Source organism: Musa acuminata, chromosome BXJ3-9 (assembly GCF_036884655.1).
Source record: "Musa acuminata AAA Group cultivar baxijiao chromosome BXJ3-9, Cavendish_Baxijiao_AAA, whole genome shotgun sequence".
Taxonomy (NCBI): Eukaryota; Viridiplantae; Streptophyta; class Magnoliopsida; order Zingiberales; family Musaceae; genus Musa; species Musa acuminata.
The window spans coordinates 44,740,488-44,764,115 of NC_088357.1; the positions used below are offsets into that span (position 1 = coordinate 44,740,488).

Below are 23,628 nucleotides of genomic sequence, written 5' to 3' on the forward strand. Positions count from 1 at the left end.
TTGCCCTGAGATATCAAATCAATACAAAACCTATTTTAGTGGCTGGTCGGTAATGACCTATATGATATACATTTGAAAGTATATGCGAAGTTTTCTCGCCATGAGCACTAGTGCAAATGCTAGTCACTCTATAGGTGGGTATTGTTCTTTGGGTCTGCTCAGGACATGGCTGACATAATAAATAGGCTTATGCACTCTCATATCATTATGGATTAGCATGAAGTTGACATGTAGGTTAGTGACAGCAAGGTAGAGACTGAGAATTACTCATGAGACGGAGGCGAGTTGCAGTAGTTGAGCGAGATGACTCTTTAGTCACTTGAAAGCCTCTTGACACTCTTAGGTCCACAAGAAACCCTTCAAGTTCTTTAAGACTCCAAAGAAGAGCAAGCACTTATTGACTAATCAGGATAGGAACCAGCTTAGTGCCACCATTCGTCCGATTAGCTATTAGACTTTTTTGACCAACTAGGGTTGGCCCATCTCCAATATGGCTTATACTTTTTTAGGATTTGCATCTATCCCCCTCTGGTGCATGATGAACCCGAGGTACTTATTGAGCTGACTTCAAAAGCATAGTTGCTTGGATTAAGATGTATATTGTACCTCTTTAAGAATTGAAAAGATTCAGCCAGGTCTAACAAATGTGAGTTGGCCATTATATTCTTGACTATCATGTCATCTACATATACATCGACATTCTTCTCGATCTAATGCTTGAACATTTTATTTACCATCCTTTGGTATGTTGGCCCTACATTCTTCAACCCAAATGTCATGAATCGATAGTAGCACATGCTTCGGTCGATGATAAAGGACATGTGTTCTCGATCTTCTAGTGTCATCCTTATCTGTTATACCCTGAGAATGCATCTATAAAAGTGAGGAGCTCGTGACCTAAGGTAGCATCTACCAATTGATCAATCCAAGGGAGTGAATGGCTGTCCTTCGAACCACTATGGGTACTACACCTATGGGTACTACACCTTGGCAATAAACTTTGTTCCTAATAACTTGTTGACTTTGTTGCTAATTGCCTACTAGTGGTTGGGAGCAAACTTACAGGGCTTTTGTTTGATTGGTCATGTCTCAAGGGAGATGTTCAGGTAATGCTAGGCGACACCCGAATCGATTCTCAACATATCTCTTGGCGACCATGCAAACATCTCAGTGTTTTTCTTTAGGAAGCTGATAAGTTGTAATTGCTTCTCGTTGGGTAACACTACCTCAAACTTGACATATTGATCCGAACGAACCTTGTTCATAGGTGTTTCAATCAATGGCTATATCGGTTCCGATTATAGAAGGGACTTGGTAGAATCTTGAGGGTTCACAGGTGGTATCTTGAATCGAGCCTTCTTTGGTAGGGAGACCACTGTGAGATAGCATCGTTGGGACTCCCTTGGGTTGCTCCTTAATTCTCCAAAGCTGGTACTAGTCGAAAACTTTATCATCATGTGATAGGTCGACGCTACTGCTTATAGGCTATTCAACGTAGGTCAGGCTATAATGATGTTGTATGCTGAGGGGATGTTGACCATCATGAACTTAGTCATAACTGTTTTGGAGCATGCTTCATCTTCGAATGTGATGTGAAGGTGCACGGTCTCAAGAGGAGAGATTGAGTTACCCGTGAATCACATCAATGAAGAAGCCATATGGGTGAGGTCATTAGTCAAGAACCTAAGTTTTTAAAAGACATCAAAGTAGAGAATGTCAGCAAAACTATTTGTATCGATCATGACCCTCGCGCTAACAAATCTCATGGAGATCATCAAGGCGTCGTTGTGATTCAGGTCGAGGCATTTCATCTCTCCTTCTCTGAAAGTTATTTCCTAGTCGCTCTGGGTCCTAAGGCACTTCCCAATAGTGGCTCAGACATAAGGTTTGTGACCTGAGGTGTTGTCTCCTCCCAAGGTCACTTCATCGACAATAACGTCGATCTATCTTTCAACTGACCCTTGAAGTCGAGGTGATGGCTCCCAATATCTTTGGATGAATCGTATGAACTCCTCATCGTAATCACAATGAAAATAATAATATTTAGATTTGCATGAGATTTTAAACCATAAACATAACAAGTAAGTCTAGTACACCATCACAAGGTTTAAATATATTGGATGAGATTTTTCGAACCATCAACTTACAAGTATCATACTTTTGGCTTCAAATTGGCCATGCAATAAATCTCATTGCAACAATACTTGGAACACAGTTCAAGAATACGTGATGCATGGTGGCAGAACTCATAGCTCAAATACAATGATACAACAAGAGATGCCATAACACGAAGAGAAGATCCACAGCTATCAATTTAGATGTGCCACAGCTCTCGTCGATGCTTTTCCTCGGAGTCTTCTAATGGCTGGTGCGAACATGTCACCCTCTCGTGACAATGCTTCGTTCTTCTGGCTGGATCAGAGCGGCCTCGTCCTGCGCCCCGACGCCCGGCCGCAGAGGAGGGCGTTCCTCGGGATGGGATTCTCATCCCTCCATGAGTTGGCCGGAGAGTACACTCGGAGGTAGAACTGCTGCCCCAAGTACTGGCGAGTCCAGTTCTCGGACCTGATGTTCCACATTCCTACGTTGTCCAAAGGCATGTAGATTGCAGACCATGACTTGGGGTACACCTGAAGAAGACGAAAGACATGAATGCATCCGTAAAGTAGGCATCAGGCATGAGAGAGACCAATTGAATTGGTTTAAGAAGATGAAACAGCGGTAAGATCAAATGCAATCACCTGAACTGTGCAACGAGCCACTGCATCCCTCAGGTTGTAACCCTCCCTGCTTGCCGAAGTCCATTGCCCTCCATCCATTCTGTAAGTTGCAGCAAGTCACAATTGATTACAAGAACACAAGAAGCAAATCCATGCAGTGCGGCAGCAGTTCTCACCCTACAACCCAGAAGGAATACCCATCGATATGCCATGATTGCAAGGTGTCCTCCGAGTTCTCGAAGATGATCTCGACGCAGTCTCTGAAATTAGCCGCCATGACCGAGGTCTGGAGATAACCAGCTCCGTAGGTCGGGTTGTCCGGCATGCTTCCGAGCGAGAAGACCCCGGGGATGCTGTAGAAGTCGGCCACTTTTAGTGGAGTGTCAGCTGGGATGAAGGAGACGCTGTTGACAGCGTATCTTTGCTTGCCATTGATGACAGGAGCAGAGCTTGCGAGCCTGATGGTTCTTGTGGTGTTCACGAGACCATAGTGATATGAGCCTTGCGGATTCGGTCTCGGGCCACTCGCTGTCAGATTCCATCTGTTGGTTCATAGAGAGAGATCGGTCAGTAAAATGTCGAACTGTTTCAGCAGAGTGAGGACGAGGATACCGAATAGATCGCGCCTGGTTGAGGGACCAGTCGATCTGAATCGTCGGCCCTCCAGGCGGCGGACCGACGGGCTGCCCGCCAGAGTTGCTGTAGTGGAGGACGGCGGTGGTTGACAGCACGGTGCTCGTGAACCGGGACGAAACCGCGATGTAGTAGTCCATGGGTGGTTGATCTGCCGTGACGAGGAACGAGCAAGACTGGCCCAAATGGAGATCGAAGGAGGAGTAGGTGTTCTGCAGGGTGTGTGAGCCTTCCACCTCCACCAGCAGCATCGCATGGCCTTGAATCCTCACGTTCAACGACGTCGCCAACCCCACATTCGACACCCGAAACCGATACGTTTTGCCTAAACATCAAGAAATCATGCGTCAAGAACACCATCTCGCCGGTGTCAACTTCGACCAAGAATCGAGAAGCACCTTGTTCGACAGTGAAGGTGTTCCCATACTGTCCTCTGCCATTGATCAGAATGCCATCAGGGAAGGGAAGATCTCTGCCACTGTCCAGTATATATCTCAGGTCCTGTGAAAGATCAAAAGCTTCATGAATACTGAACAACAATTGAAGGTTCTATCTTTAGCTTGCGGTGAGGGGGTGCGTACAGTGTGGTTGGCCTTGTACCAGTCACCGATCAACAGAGTGTAATCAGCTGCAGGAGGAGGGAAAGGCACCGGGATCAGCGGGCGGCTTAGAACTCTGATGCCACCAAATCCACCGGCAGCCTTGTGGAAGGCCAGCGAGGGGAAGTAGAAGTAGCTGCCGATCTGGTCCTTCACTTGCATGACGTACGTAAAGTTCCCACCAGGGGGAATGGGGCAGTTGGTGCCATAAACACCATCTTGCCATGAGTTCCTTCTCTGCTGTACCCCATTCCTGCGAGAAAGTACTTAGTAAGCCATGCATCATTACCAGTGCCACAGAGATTCACAATGCAAACTTAGGATCCATCATGTTCAGTAATGCAAGATCTGTAGATGTTTTATATGACTGTTTCACTTCTTTCCTCCTCTGTGTTCAACAAGTGATCTGTTTCCTACTGTCAGAATTGGGCAGCAGACAACCTTTCTGCTACGGCATCTGACATTAGATCTACATTGTCAAAGAGATCTAAAGGTTCCTCTAAAGCATCAGATTTTGATCCTATCTCCTTCAAAAAAAGAACCATCGTTCCCTGTCTGGTTCAAAGCAAAAGGTAAAAAGAACAAGACAGCAGATCAACAAGCAGCACCAAGACCCACTGTCATCAAAGGCCAATGGAGCATCGGATGCCTTATTATAATATTGCTAAAAGACCCACCAAAAAGGAGAAAGAAACGAAGAAATATATCTCACTAGGAATTAATCTTCCCTAAATATGTAGATGGAATCAATGGGTAACTTCATAGTGCAAGCATAAACAAAAAGATGGAGAAAAGCATGAAGGTAAAAGGTAAGAACAAACACAAGGCATAAATGAACAGGGCAAAAAGATCAGGACTGATGAGGAAGCAGTAATGACCAGGAGAGGAGGAAGGGCTCCGGCAAGCTATTGAAGACATTGATGATAAGGTTGTCATTGGTGACTGCCTCGATCTGTGGTCCTGGGAACTGGCCATTGATCAAAATCCCCTGCGTTGTTCCAACAAGCGAGAGAAGAGAAGGCTCTTTGAGCTTCCAAAGAAGAGCATGAAGAAACAAGAAGGAAACAACAGAAGAGAGTGAGACAGACCTGTTGCTTGACTCCCATGGGCCAGATATCGCCATAGGTCACATTCCAGGTGAAGAACCTGTAAGGGTCATCCCCCAAGACACAGTAAGGCAGCAAGAGCAGCAGCAGCGGGAGGAAAGAGGCCAAGAGGCTACTCTTCTCCATCCTCCAAACCTCTTCACAAATGCTAGGTTAACTTCGGATCCATGACCTTAATATAGAAGTGGCACAGAAGTAAGGAAGAGAGTGAGAGAGGGAACTGTTCTCCATCTATCTGTCAATGGGGTCCCTCCTCCTGTAGGTTTTTTAGAGAGTCGTATGACATGAGCTGTGTAAGACGTAAAAAATCATTCTTACTTGGTGCAGGATTATGTCACCTTCCTTGATTGAGGTAAAACCACATGGAAATCTTACTTATAGATTGACTTAGCGTGAAAGACTCTTCACTCTTGTTCTTATTGCTGCTTCCCAGAAAGCACGCAGATTCCTGACTTCCTCTTGTATAGCTGTACTGACAGTACCTGCCATCAACATCTAGAGAGCTGTCCCCAGTTTGAAATGGCCATTGGCATCCATTATGATTTGCCTGTAACATTGGGTCTTCTGCTCCAACTTATCAGTCTGATCTGTGGAAAGTGTTGGATAAAACAGAGCCCATAGACATGCATGTGGAAAACAGAGGTCTCATTACTGCATCAAACCTTATAATACCATGTCGGTGGGATTAGACATATGTGCCTTGAAAACCGCATTAAATAGTTCTTCCTTCTTCTCTTCTATTTACAGGACAAGAGAGATAAAAAAAAGTACACATCACAGTAAATAGAAAACTTGGAGAGGGAGACCACTGATGCCTCAAACCACACTACTTCTTGGAGCTTTCTTGCCCAAGCGAGCATTTTTTAACCAACCAAGATGGATTGTGACAATGTTTGGTGGATCAAATGCAGGCAACAAATGTGGGGTATTGGCATCAGATCATGCATTGTCCTTGCAGAATGCATGAGAACTGCTCACCTGCTCTGCAACTTTTGTATCAATCTAGCTTTTTGTAAAGCTGCTTCCTCAGGCTTGTGCAGCAATTTTATACAAAAACATTGATCCCATTTGGTGAGTCTCAGCTCCCAGCTATGGAAGTGTCTAAATTAAACCAAGACTTCATCTGTCACAGCTCGTTGTCCTCTGCTGTGCTGCAACTCTTCTCAAATCATATATCCAAACTGTTACTCAAAGAAAAATATTCTTTATCTTATTAAACTGATTTGATATTGATCTTTAGATCTGTGACAAGCTTTCTTGGAGCTTTAATTATCCAACCAGGCGAGCATAGACCATTGCCGACACTTCACAAACTGGCTGAATTCCTCCGCATTAAAAGGAGAGAATTATATGATCTCGGCACTTTCTACGGCTTTTACATAAAAGATTCTGTCCTTATCTTTTGTCCTTTTATTTTTCCATAAATTAATTCGAGTTCCTCGATTCATTCCTGAATCAATCATCCCATCTTTCTTTCTCATCTTTGACTGAGCTCCCCATTTGTATTCCGCCATCCTGATTTTAGAATCGATTATTTTAATTCTTAAATTTTAGAAATTCAAATCGAATTATATACGGCTCAGTTCTGAAACCATAGTCAATGGTTTAAATATGAACAATATTTATTAGATCAATTAATAAACCAAATTACTTAAGTACACCATCTGACTAAATTCATTAATTTGATATTTTTAATCCTATATTTTCACGTTCATTTACCTAATATTCATAAACATTTTTATCTGTTGGGAAAAAAATCTGTTAAAGCAGAATATTCTTTTCTCTCTTTATATATCAAAATGGGTTCCTTATCAAAATACCAACTTGATATCCAAATAAAAACATCAACCAGCACAACATAAACAATAGAGCAAAAAATCAATCACACATTGAGACCAAATCTTTTTAACGTGAAAAACCACGGGACCGTAGTCCACCTCAAACTTTCATTATCAATAGTAATGATAACAGGTTTACAATAGGTCTTCTCAAGAATAACTAGATGATCTCCTCGTAAGAGAATTTTATGTCTCATAAAGTGGATATAACAAAAAAGTACCTTAGAGAGGGTAAAATATAGATTAACACCGTTAGGATTATAAAGCTTACTACAAAGATTTTTCATATATAATTTGGATTAAAACTGACAACGTTTGACTACCGATCGTCAAACAAAAATCTCAAAAATCTTACTTTCTCTCTCCTCTTTTCTGCGGGCGTGCACACACGCTGCACCCTTATGTGTCCTCACGTTGCACACATCACAACCCTATCTCTCTCTCTCTTTTTAATTTCTTTGATTTGGGCTCAAACGGCCCAATTTATCGAAGCCCGGGCTGGACCCAACATTATCCCGTTGTCATTAATATTTATTTTGATTTATCGGTGTCGGAGTTTATATCAGCCGATACGGACACGTTTTTCGTATCGGAGTCGTTTCCGATACGGTTGCAACAGACGTCTCGAAACGCGACCGTCTTGCACGTGCCAAAGCTATCCTATATAAACCCACTCCTCGCCTTCCCGCCCACTCGGTCTCGCTTTCACCCGATCAACGGATCCATCGGCGAATGGAGACGGAGGAGGAAGTCGCCGAGACGGCGGAGGAGTCGCAGGTGAATCCCTCCACAGCGCCATTCTTCGATTTGTTTCACATCCCATCCATGCTTCGATCTCTCTTTAGACTCGCAATTCCTCTCGGTTTTCCTATCAATGTAAAGTCTTATTGATATTTGGCGATCGATAGAAGAATAAACCCTATTTTTTTCTTCTTGTTCTTATTTGGGGAAACTGAACTGATAGATAATGAGGTTTTCCTTGTTTGATTCTCCATTTGTTTCACCTCTTTCTTCAATTGAGACCCACTGCTTCCATTCACCAAGCAGCCTTCTTGCTCTTTGGTGAAATAGGCTTCTGCAAACCTATCCGAGCGTAGAAATCACTTTATATTTCACCATGGTGTTTCCAATAATATACTTTCTATTCAACTAATTGCTTCATATGTGTCAATAAAGTTTCATGATTAATGTTTTATCAACATGCCCATACTTGAAAATCTTGGGTTACCTTTGTTTTGCTATACACACTTATTATGCATAATCACTGGTAAGCAAATATTTGAATAAGTTTGGTTCAAGATCTACATCATCCCCATATATCAATTGTTTCCAACTTATCTCCTAAGATGAGGAATTTCGTATCACTTTATTTTGCTAAAATTATTTCTAAGAACATAAATCTATATTGGATTAGTTAATTTTATCTAATTAATTTTTTAAAGCATGCTCACCTAGTTTTGTAGTTCTTCAGTTAATATTCTGTATAAACTATTCCAACCTTGTCACATCTTCATACATTTCCAATTAATCTCTTTGTCTGCATTGACTTTATGATTTGTGATTGTCAATAGTTTTGTTATGAATGATTAATTCTAGAAGGTTCAAAACATGGTTTAAGCCATTGTAATCATATTACCCTGTATTGGACTGCAAGTGTCAAGCTGGTCATATTTCATTACTGATATATGCTGGTGTTATATGGTATCTGCTGGTTGATGTAGTTTTGTCAGTTTAGGTTTGGCAGTCCAGGGTCTATATTGGACTGCTTCGGACAGAGATGAATCAGCTTTGCTGTTCATGCCTGACGGATTCTTGTCCTGACTTCATTGTGAGAAGTAAGCAATGTAGCTCCGGGTGTGAACAGTGAAAAGGATTATTACTCTTACCCCTGTTCCCATTTGCTAAATCTCCTGCTCCTAACTCTAAAATTAAAATAGAGTTAACGTGACAATGTATGTGCAAGTTACCATTCTCAAGACACCTGTTTTTACAATAGTTGAACCACCATTATGTAGTGACAATGAAATCCTTGATTAGAGTTTCGTTTTTAAAGTTGTTAAACATTGCAAGCTAATATTTTTGTTTGGAATCACACCAATTCTAATCATAGGTAACGATAGTACCATCATCTGCTGTATATCTGATATAATGCATGAAGTAGATGGTTGATTCTTTTTCAAATCCTTCCAAATGAGAATATAAAGAGGATGGGTGTGCCTCATAATATCAAAATTTTCTTCTGGATTTTGAACAAGGGCACCCTTTATATCAAGGATCATCTCATCAGAAAAGGGGTAAATGTCCAATCTTGTTGTGTCCTCTGTGACTCTCATAATGAAGGCCTTTAACATGTTCTCTATGCTTGTTATTTGTTATTTCACATTAGTATCCTGGACACATTGTTGGTTATGTTGATGCACACGCGGAACCGAGTCATGGATCTATTGGTAGTAACTCTAGGCTTCAAGATACATTAGTGTATAGTTTTCATTAAGGATCTATCTATTGCATTTTGAGCAAGAAACTGGACAGCTGTCTTTTGGTTTAAGTTATACATTCATTTGAAATAACATATTTAGATGAAAGTTGAAGGTATCTTAGTATGCCATATTTTCTTTTCTTCAGATCTCATTTCTAATTGTACATGATGCTTCATTTTGGGACTGGCTGACGAGGTTGTTGAAACTTGAAAGAGCAGCTTATATTCGGGAAATGGAAGTCTGAAAGACCAATTGATTGCTCTGTGAACCAGACATTATCAGACTGTCTGAATTGTTTGCAGGATGTGGTGGCTATTGTTGGCTATTGATGCTTAGAGAGGTGATCTAAACACACGTTTTCAATGACATCTTTCCCTCAAAAACATAGTATATGTTCAGCAAATGAAATTTTAGTGCCACAAACAACTAATTGCACATTTGATCACAAATATATCTCTGTAACCTTTACATATCTAACCATATCACATTCTAAAATGCACTCAAGTTTAGTTCTTTCCATGTGAGACCATCTAAACCACTCTAAATTAGTCTGATGGTTTGTAAAGGAAAATGTAAATTCTTGTGTCCAAATATTTTCCAGTTGTTCATGTTGCACTCATTCCTTGTGCTTGCTTGCTTTTGTATTACTGAGGGGTGAAGCTTAGATTTATCAGCTTGCATCTTGTAGCTAGAAGTGCCATAATGTCTAAAGCGAAGACTGCAGCATTTTTACAGTATGCACACTAACCTCGAGATTGGAGTGCTTGCAACAAAGTGTGCATACTAAGTAGATTCAAGCACAGTGGCATGCTTAGAGGAAACTTGCTGGCCCTACTAAGTGTAACTACAGATTTGTTAAAGCTTATTGGTCCCTATCATAATACCTCAAGCTTATCTATAGTTATCCAATTAGATCTGTTAGATGGTATAGAGTAGGTCATGAATTCGAATCTTGCATTTGTCCTTTCCTAATATTAACCAAAAATATTTGTATAATACTCGTTCTTCATCTAGGTCTATACCACAAACTTAGTTTTAGTTCACACGTCAAGCCTAAATCAATTGACTTTGGGAGAGTGTATTAAGGCTTATAAATATATTGGATCCTATTTTAATAGTCTAAGTTTTTGGGATTTATAGTCACTCAATTTAATCTTCAAGCTGAATAGTGAAGATACTGTTGGTCAATAAATATGGAAAAGTTGGTGCAAGTAACTAAACAAAACCAGTATCAAGAGGGTTATAATGTTGTAGCGTACAGATGACTTGCTTCGGAATATTTTTGTTATTTCTCACCAATATGCATGGTATTCAATACATGTTAAGGTTTTGTTTATGGTGTTGCTTTAATATTTATATATATTGAAGTGAAATCAAGAAGGTTGCTGCTGATTTTCCTGAGCTTGTTCCCTCAATTTTTCTGCAGATCGTATTCTTCACGCTTCCGAACGAGTAGCTAAGTCAGGACAGAGTGTATGCAAAATGTAAAGGTGAAAGTTTTCTCAGTTTAAAGTACACTCCTTGAATTTGTTTTTGCTCGAGCACGCTAGAACACCTAGGAACTTGTGCAATACTATATTTTCTGTGTTGCAGAAGCCATCATCATTTGATCCTACCGGCAACAACCCACCTTGGACTGACATAGCTTGGAAGATAGCTTCCTGTCCTCTGACCTGAGAGCAATAGGTAATTGGCCTAACTGTCCTCTTGAAGATTCTTTTGGAGAGTTAACTTGCATACTAAATGTTCCAAGGAGATTTATCAAAAGCTTTCTCTTCCTCAGTTTTCTTAATCTTGGGCAAATAACTTCTTATCTGCAAATTAATTAGTCCTTAATAATAGATAGAAAGTCCAGTGCCAAAGCTTAAACTTCTGTTCTTGGGTCTGTGACACACAATACCATGGCATTCATATACTTGGCATTGTTCAAGTGAAACATGACATTCATATCCTTGCTGAAAACATTAGGTAGTTCAGTGAAACATGACAAGTTGATATGTCCATTTTGCTACAATTTCTGGTTATCTCTGAAATATATGTCCACTTATATGGAATTGTCTTCCTCAACTTCAAGTTATTCGGTAACATGAAGTTGGAGGATGATGAAAAACTGTAAGGACACCATGTAATTTCAGGTTACCAATGAAGACCTCCAATAACCACAAGGAGTTAGCTGCTAATTAGTGGAGAATAATCTGCCACGTTGCTGGGGAACAGCATGCATAATTTTGCCTAAACTAGGAGTCAAGTATTAGGTAAAGCAACGATCCTAAGTATAAAGCAACAAGGGAAGGAGAATAGTAGGTAGGCCATTAACTCTTCAAGGACATGTATGCTTTTAAATTGCCGAGAACATGCTTCATCCAATCAATTCTTATGGTTCAATTTGGAATATCAAAATCAAACAATGTCATATAGGACTAGGTATTACGCATGACTCTACTTAAAACACAGCGATTTGATAAACATAGAGTTGGCAGAAGAGTTTTGGACACCAACAAGGCTCCACCAAGCATGTTGATGACTCAGCATGCAAGAGGGGCACGAGTCTCAAAACACCTTTTCGTTGGACAAGTAGTAAATTTACCCTCGCCTGTCCCAAGTCACCAAAACTTTCTTTAAGACGCTAATCAATTGTCTCTGCAGACACATCTGAGTAGTTAACTCAGGTCCTGTCATCAAGGACAGAAGAAAGCGGAATCATCCTATAGAGTTTATTGCACATTACTAGGAACATGATAAGCATGTTTGCTTCTTTAAGATATTAGATTGTATTAGGGACAAATCTTTGGCTCTAAAGCACGCTTAAGATACACAAAGTTCAACCAAATTCCTAGAACAAATTCCATGTTACCCACACTTTATAACTGAGCCATCTTAGTGTTAATAAATAAATATGTACTCCAATATCTTGAGCAAGCAATACTTAGATAAACAAATATGGGCCCATGAGACAGGAGTTGCATTGGACCGGTTTCCTAGAAAAGGATTGGGATCAAAGAAAGGTAAGAGAGAAGATAAGTGACATGGCCATGGCCACATTTTGGAGATCTTAGATTCTATTGGGCAAGATAGCATTGCATTGGCCACTAATATTAAAAATTATGGGGATAATTACTATTGATGTAGATGTGGTCCCTTGACCCGATCTGTCATTCTTGGTGTGGCAATCAGTGGGTGCCAATTGGAACCCAATTTGTTCAATATGTGGTTGATATATGCCTAACATGAAGGTATATATTGGAAGTATATCATAAGCTAAGCGACAAGATTAGATGTTCTTTCTCGGTATCTGTTGAAGTAGGCTTTCCTCTTAGCATTTGTTGGTCGACAACAATTATTTGATTAGGAGAGTAGCAATATCAGAAATTGATTGATCTGATGAACACTGTGATTTGTAGATAGTAGCCATGCACCAAACTCAATTTTGAACTCATTCAAGAAATTGCTGACAAGATGATAATTTGTTGATACGATTGTTTTCTTATTGGAGTCTGAGCGTCTCCCATAAGCTTTACTATAAGTATATAATTATTGTTGCAATTATTATGGAGGATTTTCATTTCAACGGATATATACCAACAAAAATATACTTATGAGAGTGTTATTTGCAATTGTTATTGAATGTTATATAACAAAAATAAATAAAAACTGTTTTCGAGTTTCTACTCAAGAAATAATATGATATAATTTGAATATTAATTATGAAAGCCGATCAGTTAATGTCAATAACAATAATTATGCTTTAAATCTTGATGCTTTATTACAATCCATAGTTATGGCAAATTTCCTGATCATAGAAAGATGACCCAAATCTGTTTAATAGTGGTAATAGGAGAGTAGTGTACTTTAATAACTGCTCCATCCAACTAATGGCCAAACCATATAATATCAACAAAATTATTCAGAGGAGATAAGATATATAATCATTTTAACTTGATGCCTATATTATAATCACTAGAGTGCTTCACTAAGTGCCATGCACGTAATGTTAAAAAAAAAAGGAAAAAAACTGAGATATATATTTCAGCATGGACTTCATCTCATAGCTGCATGCACTTTATATACTGATATAAACTTTAGATGAATATATTGCAGTTCTTAGCTAGAACTTGTCACTGGAAACTTTCTTGTTTTTAGCTCTCTCGACACTTACCACTAAACATTTTAGGCCTTTATTTTTTTCTGCAGTTGGCTTCCATCTACACCGACAATTCAAAAAATTATATGTATGCATACATATTTTATATTTCACACTTACAAAATTGCCTTAGTCACACACACACACACACACACACACACACCTTCATACATATATGATGAGGCTATTTTTGGTCATTATACTAAGGAGTATGTTTGAGATTGATATGTTCTTTTGTCCTTTTATCTAGTAAACTTTATATCAAAGACAACATTTAGTGAACCTAAATACCTTCAATTGACATATGCAAGGAAAGAGAAAGAACATCTGGAATAGGTCTTTAGGGTCCCACTCAAAGTCCAAACAAATGTAAGCTGAGAAGGCTTGGTAGACATAAGTAGCATGAGAAGTTTATGTTTTATCTGAAGAACCATATACATATCTCATTTGTGCAAGTAGAGACAGATGGATTCATTGGACGATTTGTACTGTTTTTTAGGTTTTCAAGATTTTGAGGGAATTAACATTCTTTTTTTCTTTTGCCGAGTAAACTTCACCTCAAAGACAATACTAATAGACACAATAAAAATAAGAAGTAGAAGAAGTTGATGTGTTATCTGGAGAACCCTTTATATATCCCATTTATTTAAATAGAGATTGGTAGATTCATTTTGAAATGCCAGCAAATGGTGCTAGCTGCAAGTCGAGTAGCTCTATTGCTCCTTCAGGTGGTAAGCTTTTATTTTGAAACATCTTCTATTAGCTGACAGACATAACACCATAAAAAAGATTCCATCAATAAATGTGTGTTCTGAATTCATTCAAGGGAAAATAGTGTTAGGTATAACTGAAACTAATATCTTCGACTTTGTCGAATACTGTAAGTTGGATACTTCCTCTGTCTGTCTGTCTCTGTCTCTCTCTCTCGTTTTCTGTCTCTTAACGTGTCACAAACATTCTCTTCATCTTTTGCTGTCGTCGATGCATCTTTTATCTAGTGAATTGGGTTCATTTTACTCTTGTTATTTTATCATCTTTCCATGTGCATCCAATGCTCCTCGGCCAGTCCATGTCTTTGTTCATCATTCGTTCTTATTTTCACTGCAGCATGCTCAATCCTTAAACACCAAACTCGATGTTACTTGTGTTTCTTTCTTTCTGTTCGCAACAGCACAATCTTCAAGGAATAAAGAAAGAAGAACAACACCAGCACAATCTGATTCCGATGCGATGTGATTAAGTACTTAAGATTGAGGGAAGAAGAAGAATAATTGTGGGGATGCAGAGGAGATTTATCGGGAGACTACAAAAATCCCTCTCTGGTGTGTTCCTCTCCCTCGAACGTGATTGCTTTTTCATCTACCTCCCTGGAGATAGATTAGTAGCAGCAAGCTGTGCGCTGTCCACATGGCTGAGACCATCTGCTGTCCTCTTAAAGCAGCGGCACGCCCCCTTCTCTCTCTCTCTCTCTGAGTCTTAAACACACAAGCCCACATGCTGCGTGTTGTCGCTTTCCCGTAAGAGTTCCTTTCTTTCAATGCACAGAAGGGAGGATGCTTTGAACAGATGCGAGAAGCACAGGGAAAACACAAGAAATGAGAGGAAAAGGAAGATAAAGAAAGGAAAAGAAAGCTAAGTGGCAAGTCGCAAGGATTCTTCTCCTGCCCCTCCACAGCCTCGTTTCTCTCGCTTACGACTACTCCTCCCTCGGGATTCATTCTCCCCTCCTCACTCTGCTGCCACTACTTGTATACTCCATATCCTCTGTAACCTTATTGCTGCTACTACCTTGAACTCTGATTTCTCCTATCGGAACTCAGGAGTTGTGTCCGGTCGGAGGAAGGAAAATGCTATAAAATAGAGAGAGAATGAGATAGTGAGAGAGAGAGAGAGAGAGAGAGAGGGGGGGGGGTTGGGCATCATCTCATCGAGGAATGGCCACAAGTAGGTTGGTACCATTTTCTCCTTCCTTCCACTAGTCCTCATGTGGCATCTGTCCCTCACTGGTTTCCTGCTCTCCCTTCTCTCTATCAATCTCTGTACCTGTCACCGTCAGTCAATAATACTGCATGCTTGTTTTTGTTGGCTAGCTGTTGTCAGGGAACCTTCCTCTGGTCCCATCATTCACAGACCTCCACCCCCCCCCCCCCCCCCCCCTAGCTTTCCTCTCTCTCTATCTTAACATCTCATGGATCTGAGAACTCCTTTATTCTATTTCCTTTGCAGATGATGGGTGAAAGGCTACTGGTCACTGCAATCAACAGCGACGACGATAATATCACCACTACCAGCAGCAGCGGCAACACCAGCAGCAGCGGCAACAACGAGACCAACAAGAACAATATGATTCATGCTAGTTCTACTACTTCCGGTGCTGCTGCTAGGGTTATGGACAAGCCATCAGCGCAGGATCAATCGCAGGCCGTCCTGAGATGCCCTCGCTGCGATTCGTCGAACACCAAGTTCTGCTACTACAACAATTACAGCCTATCGCAGCCGCGGCACTTCTGCAAGGCCTGTAAGCGGTACTGGACGCGCGGCGGCACCCTCCGGAACGTCCCGGTAGGTGGCGGGTGCCGCAGGAACAAGCGCGCCAAGAAGCCGGCGGCTGCCCCCATGGCACCGCCGAACCATCCGCACCGCCGCCCTCTTCTGCCGCCTGATCCGGTCCCTTCCCTCTTGGTGCAGAGACCTTCTCCATCCCACCTCGACGCCGCTGCGCTTTATGCTCTGCAAACGGCGTCCTCATCGTCGGATATGAGCCTCACGTTGCCAATTATTATGAACAGTCTCCACATCCCCTCTTGCACTACTGCCTTCGATCTGCAGCCTCATCTCGGCGCACCCGGACTCGGGCTTCCATCCAATCCGCAGCGTGAGAACGAGTACCATCTCGGTGAGCTTCAGCCATTGTCGCCGGTGGACGACTATCCACTTTTTGGGTCATCTTTGCCATCTGCATCACAGCTAGCGTCGAGCATTAAGCAGCTCAAGCAAGTGGCGGACTACCAGGCCATATTGCCCTTCGATGAACTGCAAGCCTCTGGCATCGGTGGGAGTCTTAATGCCATGACGAAGGAAGTGAAGTGGGAAGGGCAAACCAATAACTTGATGAACAGCTGCACAGATTGGCAGATTCCATCAGTGAACTCGTTGGATAATTTTGGTCCAGCTGCAGCCACGTACTGGAATGTAGTCATCGGCGGCACCGGTGGTTGGCCGGACGGCATGAACTATGGTTCATCAGTCACTCCTCTGATCTAGTCTAAGGGTGAAGTGCGGCCGATAAGTATTGTCTCTCAATCCTGTTCATTCATGGTTGTTGCATCTTCTTTTTCATTACGATGTTTCCGAATTATACATGGTAGTAAGGTCAGTGCGCTATATCTATATTACATGCTCACTGTAATGTGGTGGCGGGGGCGGATTACTAGAGCAGTGCCGATCGGAGAGATCCTGTCGGTTTGCAAACGTCTCAGTTTGTTGGGAGAGGACCCTCGGATCTTTTCAGCTCAATAACGTGTATTGTCATCAGTTTTTAGTGAACTAGGAAGAAGAAGAAGCTGGAGGAGTGAGCTGGTCTTGCATGTATGTACATAGCAGGCATGGCATATACCATCTTCTTATTGAGTGGTTTGCGTTTTTTGGGCATTGTCAGAAGTCTTCATCTTCTTCTTCGTCAGTTGAGGTGATTTATGCTGTTGAAGAAGCCAATTAACAATTGAGATATTTATCTTTTTCCCTTTTGTGTGTTTTTTTGGTGTGTTGGCAGAAAGAACTTGGTACATATAGTTTTCTGTAGTGGGATTTCATTTCACTTTTATGAGTGATCTATTGCCTGCTTTTTGGCCTTTCTTTCACTGTAACAAGTATTAACTCTGCTCATATTGATAGTGGACTGAATGGGCATGTTTGCTCTGATGATTATGTTCAGAAGTGCAATGACTGTCTATGTGCAGTATTCTAGCAAGAGTTTGTGCTTTTCTTTACAGCAGCTTTCCTTACCTTCATTGATAATGTCAGTAGAATCTTTACAAGGCAAATGGATGGCTTATGCTTATTACATGTAAAGTCTCAAAGATTTGGCAGTCATTTGTATCAGCTTTTGTTCTAGTTTGCTTGTCTATTTGTTTCATGGACAACTCTTTTATCTTGTGGCAAAGAAGAAGAAGAAGAAGGTCCACTACTCATGGCAACAGAAACAGGAACCACTTTCCCCATGTAACATAGCAGTGCAATGCTCCACTCCTCGAACATTCTTTTTGATGCATTAGAGTCTCTTATCATTGGAAGATCATATTGCAGCTATCAGCATGGTCCGGGAATCTGTCTCAGATATTGTGAGCAGATATAACAAAAGCTGATAGCCAATTAATTGTGAAGTAAAAGCTCAAATTGTAGGGAAAAATTAGGTTCATGCGAAGAAGTTGAGCTCAAATTATTCTGTCAAAAAATGTCAATTTAATCAAATTGTTTAAATATGTTATTCTCCTTGTTGTGATTCAAATTATTTTGCAGAAAGAAAAAGGAAAATCAAAAGAGGCGATGAAGAGAGTCTTAAGTCCTAATGTTATTGAAATATAGGTTTTTAAGGACTTCTATGGATAGTTCTTTAACGTAAGGAAAGAGAAAAAGAAAAAGAAAAATGCACAGAATGGGAGAAGAAAAAATTGCAATTTAACCATAAATCATAGAAAAAACTTAGATTTGTTTTAACCAGAAGACATATTATATTAATATTCTGCTCATTCAATTAATAACAATCCAACTTACAAAAACAGGTCAAAATAGTCCTAAGTCAATGAATATATATATATATATATATATAAATCTGGGAACACATTTAACTTGACTCATGTGCAGAAATCAAGCTTAAGTTGAGGTATCACATATTTGTTGTAATTAAAGATATTGAGTCAGTTATGTACAGCTCTAGTTTGTCTGAAATAGGACAATGATTGATAATATATACTTCCAAAATCAAGAATTATAATGCCTTAACCATGAGTAACAACATTTAGAATGTCCATACAAGTTTACCATTATAAGAGGACATTTAATTTGCTCTCAAGCCAAATAAATGAAAGTGGCCTTTAACATTCATCTGTAAGCTATTTCAGTTGGGAACCAAATAATTTGATTGATATCAATGCTTTTCTATTTTATATTAAGCTAAAACATGTTCTCTATCTTCACATTCCAAGAAATGATTCTTTTCATTCTGGACTTGTCAAATATTTTGTCAGATTTATTGGAGTTATTTCAGTTTAGATCCCTATATCTCATTTTGACATGATAACTGAGGATTGGAATTGCTGTCATCCAAGGAATTCACATGTTTCTTCCTTTTCATGAGCATATTAGAACCCACAAAATTCCTGGAATGCAGTTCTTTCTATTATTCTGGTTGGTAGATCAGTGAGAACCAATTCTAGAATTGCTACAGAATCATATATATGAATGATTGTTAAGTGATCAGGCTTTCTACAATTTGACATCGAAAAATTTCAAGGGTTTATGGAATATAATTCTCCAGAGAAGTCAAGGAGACATCCAAAAAGAAGCTAAGTTAGATTCTCCAGAAGCAGTGAGGGAATGACCAAATGTCTTTGTGCAGCATTTATAAGCAATCCATTCCATCTGTCATCTTCTAAACCTATCACATTAACATTACCAGTAACAAGGGAAAGTTCTTTTTCTTTCTTTCTTACTTTATTTAGATTAAGAAAAAATCAATGGTTAGATTTGGAGTTTCAAACAATTCCTGGTTCTGATGTGTCAGTCCACTCCAATGTTGCAGATCTTACCATCAATTCCTTCACCACTTGATATTATTGGTTGATGAACCAAACAGTGGTAGAGTAAATCATCATATAAAATAGTAAACCAATCCTTCAAAAACTCCTGCTTTTTAAGCATCTAGAAGAAAGAAATCATACCATAGATTAAACACTATCGAATGGTTTGGCAAAGAAAAGAATTATTAGAATGTCTCATTTCATCCTTTCCCTTGCTGCAAAAATTGAACTTTTGGCACATGATATGCTGATGAGCACTGTTTATTAGCAATACTTGGGAGGAGATACTGCATGAGTTGATACTGTTTGCTGATAACTTTGACAATTGTGCTTCTGATCGAAAGAGTTAAGAAGTGAAAGTTTTGTTTTCACACATTTTTAATGAAAGCTTATGACTTGTTTAATCTCTTTCTGCTACCTCTTCCTTGAATTTACCATCCACTGTCTCTTTTCTTCTTTGTTCACACATTCAATTATTATTTTCTCATCTCCTCAGTTGGAGCTTTAGTACCATCTGCCATCAGTGGATTGCACTCAGTGCATGAACTGACCTACATGCATGTGATATGATTGAAGACCACAAGCTTGCTGCAAAAGTTGGTCATGCTTTGCATTATAAGATAGTACTTGCCACAGGCCAAGTAAAACTATTCATAATATTTCCTACTCTACCAGTTGTTAGAACTCATCATTCTTCAATGCTTTTAGCACTTGGCATGGACTGATAAGATTCAATTCAAACCATTTTAATCATTTTTGTTGTCATATTGCAAAAAATATTGTCTAATTTTGTCGAAGATTACACTTTTTTGATCCATATTTTCTTAACCTTTTCATTAGAGCTAATGTAATCTCTGATGACCATCATGCTTGTTCTTGGGTTTAGTAAACCCAATCCGAAATCAAGAAAAAAAAAAGAAGGGATTAATCGATACTAGAAAATTTACATATGGTTTTGGATTGAGATATAACTCTTCATGAAGCCTTCACTAATGATCCTCCAATAGAGTTACCAGTAATCCGAATTTATTCATCAAAATGATGGAATATATTGCATATATCTCAAAATCTCACACACTGTTAAAGCCTTACTTGGAACTGCAATTTGATCTTGCAACTAAGCTATGATCAGACATTAATTCAAGATTAACCTTATATAGGATTGAATTAAATACAACACATTTTATTCTTGCTTCTCATGTCCATTAATTTCATAGCTTCTTCCATGCCATTATCTTGTTTGAAATCCCTCTCCAATATTGCTCTCATTTTCCCAACACATACCCATCCAACTAATTTCAACACTTGGGAGGGGTAAATTGCAATCACCTACTTTTCATAGTTTTGTATGCAAAATTTTGATTGTCTAATCAATTTTTTTATGTAACAAAGTGGAAAGTTTTATATCAAATTGTAAGTTATAATGACATCATATATATATATATATATTTGTAATATAACTTTTCTACAATGTATGCACATAAAAGTAATATTTTGAAGAACTCCTATGATGGAAGCACAAAGAATCAAATCGCCTAAAATAATCAAAGTATGATGACATCTTCCGACAAAGATTTTTCACGCACATCATATCTGACCACTACATAATTTCTTATGCAACCTTCTCCTACAAGAAACTATTATATATGTTGAATTAGTCTTTAATTACATACCATACGTATACATCAGACTCACTCATCCTTACACCTAACCCACTAAGTGGTATCACTAAACAGACAAGAAAGAAGTCAATTTGCCATGCAGTGTATCCTCTTCTTCTTCTTCTTCTTCTTCTTCTTCTTCTTCTTCTTCTTCTTCTTAATGGAATTATCTCTTCCTCGGTTTCCACGTCACACTGTATCCTTTCTTTTCACGTTTGCAATCCTCATGCAAACGCGGCTTCTCCACGCACCAAAACCATGAAACACAACGCGGCTTCTGTGCACATCAAAACCATGAAACACACCACACCACAAAGAAAATATCGATGGCTGAAGAAGAAGCATGCATGTCATCATCTCTCGTGGAGAAACCTTCATACGTATGTTTTGTTGGGAGAGAGAAGATTTCGAAACAAACAAATAAATAATAATAATAATAATCAAAGAATAATAGAAATTTACATGCATAGAAAAAACTAAATTTTTTATCGCATGAAAAAAATAAATATAAGAAATATCTCATAGAAACCTTGAATCCAATGGACGACCTCTCATATAGACTCTAAAAGAGCCTCTCTCAACCATCTCCCTTAGGATACATGATGTATTTATAGCGATAAAACCTAATTTGACAAGAACTTTTGTTGTTTTACTTGAATTTCTAATCCTAATCCTAATATTCTACATAGTGACTCCTCAAATATTTACCAACCTAACAAATATTTCTTGAAGCGAGGCGAACTCGTTTTACATGAATGAGGAAGACGAAGATGGAGGAGGACGAAAGGCGGCAGACATGCTGTTGTTCCGATTCCTGGCTTCGGATGTCGCAGTCGCAGCGACGGAGGAAGCTGCGGGGGTGAACATGGGAGGATTCATTTGATGCTCTTGTTGGAACATCGTCAAGTTTTGGTGCAGCGGCAGGTTCAACCGCCGCCGCTGCGCCATCTGCTGCAAGCTGATTCCATCCAGCGATTGCAGGCGATTGAATCCCGGCGGCGGCGGCGGTACGGGGTTGAAGACAGGAAGACCGGACTCATTTAGTATATGATCTTCCCACCCGGCTGCTCCACCTCCTCCGGCATGGAAGAATGGAGTCGGCATGGGAGCTCGAGTCGGGTGGCCGAGCGCACCAGCCACAGTGTCCTGCATCTGGGGGATAACAGGCGCTTGTGCTTGAGGAAGCTTCTTGGACGAGGCTGAAGACGATGGCAGCGACGGTTTCTTCTTGATCTTCTTGGAGCAGCCACCTTCGGGGACGTTGCGGAGGGTGCCGCCGTGAGTCCAGTAGCGCTTGCAGGTCCTGCAGTAGTGCCTTGGCTGGGAAGTGTTGTAGTTGTTGTAGTAGCAGAACTTGGTGTCCTCCGAACCGCACCTCGCGCATGGCACTCGCGACGGCTGCTTCTGCTGCTGCCGCTGCCTCCGCTGCTGCTGCTGCTCCATTCCTCTCTATGACGGGTGGAAGGCACAAAAAGGCAGAACGACAGGAGGGAACAATGGCGACTACTTAAAGAGAAAGCAGAGGGCGGGAAGGAGTGGCTCCAAATGGGGGGCGCCTGGCGGGGGCTCTGTACGCGGAAGCTTTATTGCTCGGCAAGAGCGAGGAATTTTCGTCTTGTGGGAGACTACTTCAACGTGTCCAATGCCAGACTATGTGCTGAGAATTCAAGCACAAAGATAATAAATATATTGCCAACTATGTGCTGCTTCATTTATCATACAATCCACAAGAAGATTTCTTCGGATCCACAGTGTGCATGCATCGCAAAGCTTCAGTAAGCAAATCATATCAGCAGTAGCTAAGAAGATACGGTGAACAAGAAGAGCTGCTGCTGAAGAGAGGAGTGGAGAAGGAAGAGGGAGAATTAGGAGGTGGCGTCTGCTGTTGGACAAAGAAAGCAGTTGTGGGAGGTGAGTCGTTGGGTGGGCCCGATGACGAGTGATATGTGGAGAGAGAGAGAGAGAGAGAGAGAGAGAGAGAGAGAGAGAGACGCTGGTCACCAGAGGTGGCGACTCTTTTGGTGGCTGCTTTCTGAAGGCAGCAGCAGCAGCAGCAGGAGAGAGGAAGTTTCCGGTCACTCTCTCTCTCTCTGTAACTGGTCTCCATATCTCAGACTACTCTCACTCTGCTGGACATAATTCTGCAGGCACACCACCTTGGAAAATAACTACTATATATAGTCTTTCGATATCCACATCTGCAAATTATGCTAAAAATATAATGCCAAAAAGCAGCCAACCAACCAGAAAATATTTACCATTAGTCAAATTATGATGTTTTTATGTGTCAAGAATGTATTATAACAAGTCTCATAGTTAATAATATTAGAAAAAAAAATTAAGATGGCATGAGAGGAAAACTTTGTGTCTATATATGTGATTGATGCAAGAGTTATTTAGTTAATCTATTAATAAAATAAATTTATTTAAATTATAAATAATTTATATATGTAATAAATTGTACATATCAACATACACTCAATGATGAGAAAAAATAAATAAATATAAAAAAATTAAAGATAGAAACTATTATGATAAAAGTGACATGCTAACACTATCATTATATACTTTGACACCTCATTCCCACGTGGCTGAGCCACTTAGCTGACACATGGGAGTGGCCTTTCATTACTATCTCAGCCTCATATAATC

At 40.1% G+C, this 23,628-nt stretch overlaps 3 protein-coding genes across 4 annotated transcripts; 1 reads left to right on the forward strand and 2 right to left on the reverse strand.

Annotated features, from left to right (window-relative positions):
• Positions 1-2,215: 2,215 nt before the first annotated feature.
• On the reverse strand, positions 2,216-5,274 carry LOC135648829 (L-ascorbate oxidase homolog). Of its 2 annotated transcripts, XM_065166797.1 has the most exons (8): positions 5,041-5,274; positions 4,831-4,940; positions 3,935-4,205; positions 3,752-3,854; positions 3,333-3,678; positions 2,897-3,262; positions 2,742-2,820; positions 2,216-2,630 (listed from the first exon to the last, which is right to left on the reverse strand). In XM_065166797.1, the coding sequence occupies exons 1-8, from the start codon at positions 5,182-5,184 to the stop codon at positions 2,418-2,420; spliced, it is 1,632 nt and encodes a 543-aa protein (XP_065022869.1). In that variant the 5' UTR covers positions 5,185-5,274; the 3' UTR covers positions 2,216-2,417. The 2 variants fall into 2 exon arrangements, with proteins under 2 accessions (XP_065022869.1, XP_065022870.1); XM_065166798.1 differs by lacking the exon at positions 4,831-4,940 and having other exon boundaries at positions 5,041-5,217.
• A 9,737-nt stretch (positions 5,275-15,011) lies between these two features.
• LOC103998904 (dof zinc finger protein DOF1.4-like) lies at positions 15,012-17,444 on the forward strand. The gene is made up of 2 exons (XM_065166915.1): positions 15,012-15,465; positions 15,744-17,444. Exon 2 carries the CDS (start codon positions 15,744-15,746, stop codon positions 16,779-16,781), a length of 1,038 nt encoding a protein of 345 aa, XP_065022987.1. The 5' UTR covers positions 15,012-15,465; the 3' UTR covers positions 16,782-17,444.
• A 4,034-nt stretch (positions 17,445-21,478) lies between these two features.
• On the reverse strand, positions 21,479-22,986 carry LOC103999007 (dof zinc finger protein 4-like). The gene has a single exon (XM_009420633.3). The coding sequence runs from the start codon at positions 22,417-22,419 to the stop codon at positions 21,724-21,726; it is 696 nt and encodes a 231-aa protein (XP_009418908.2). The 5' UTR covers positions 22,420-22,986; the 3' UTR covers positions 21,479-21,723.
• Between the last annotated feature and the right edge of the window lie 642 nt (positions 22,987-23,628).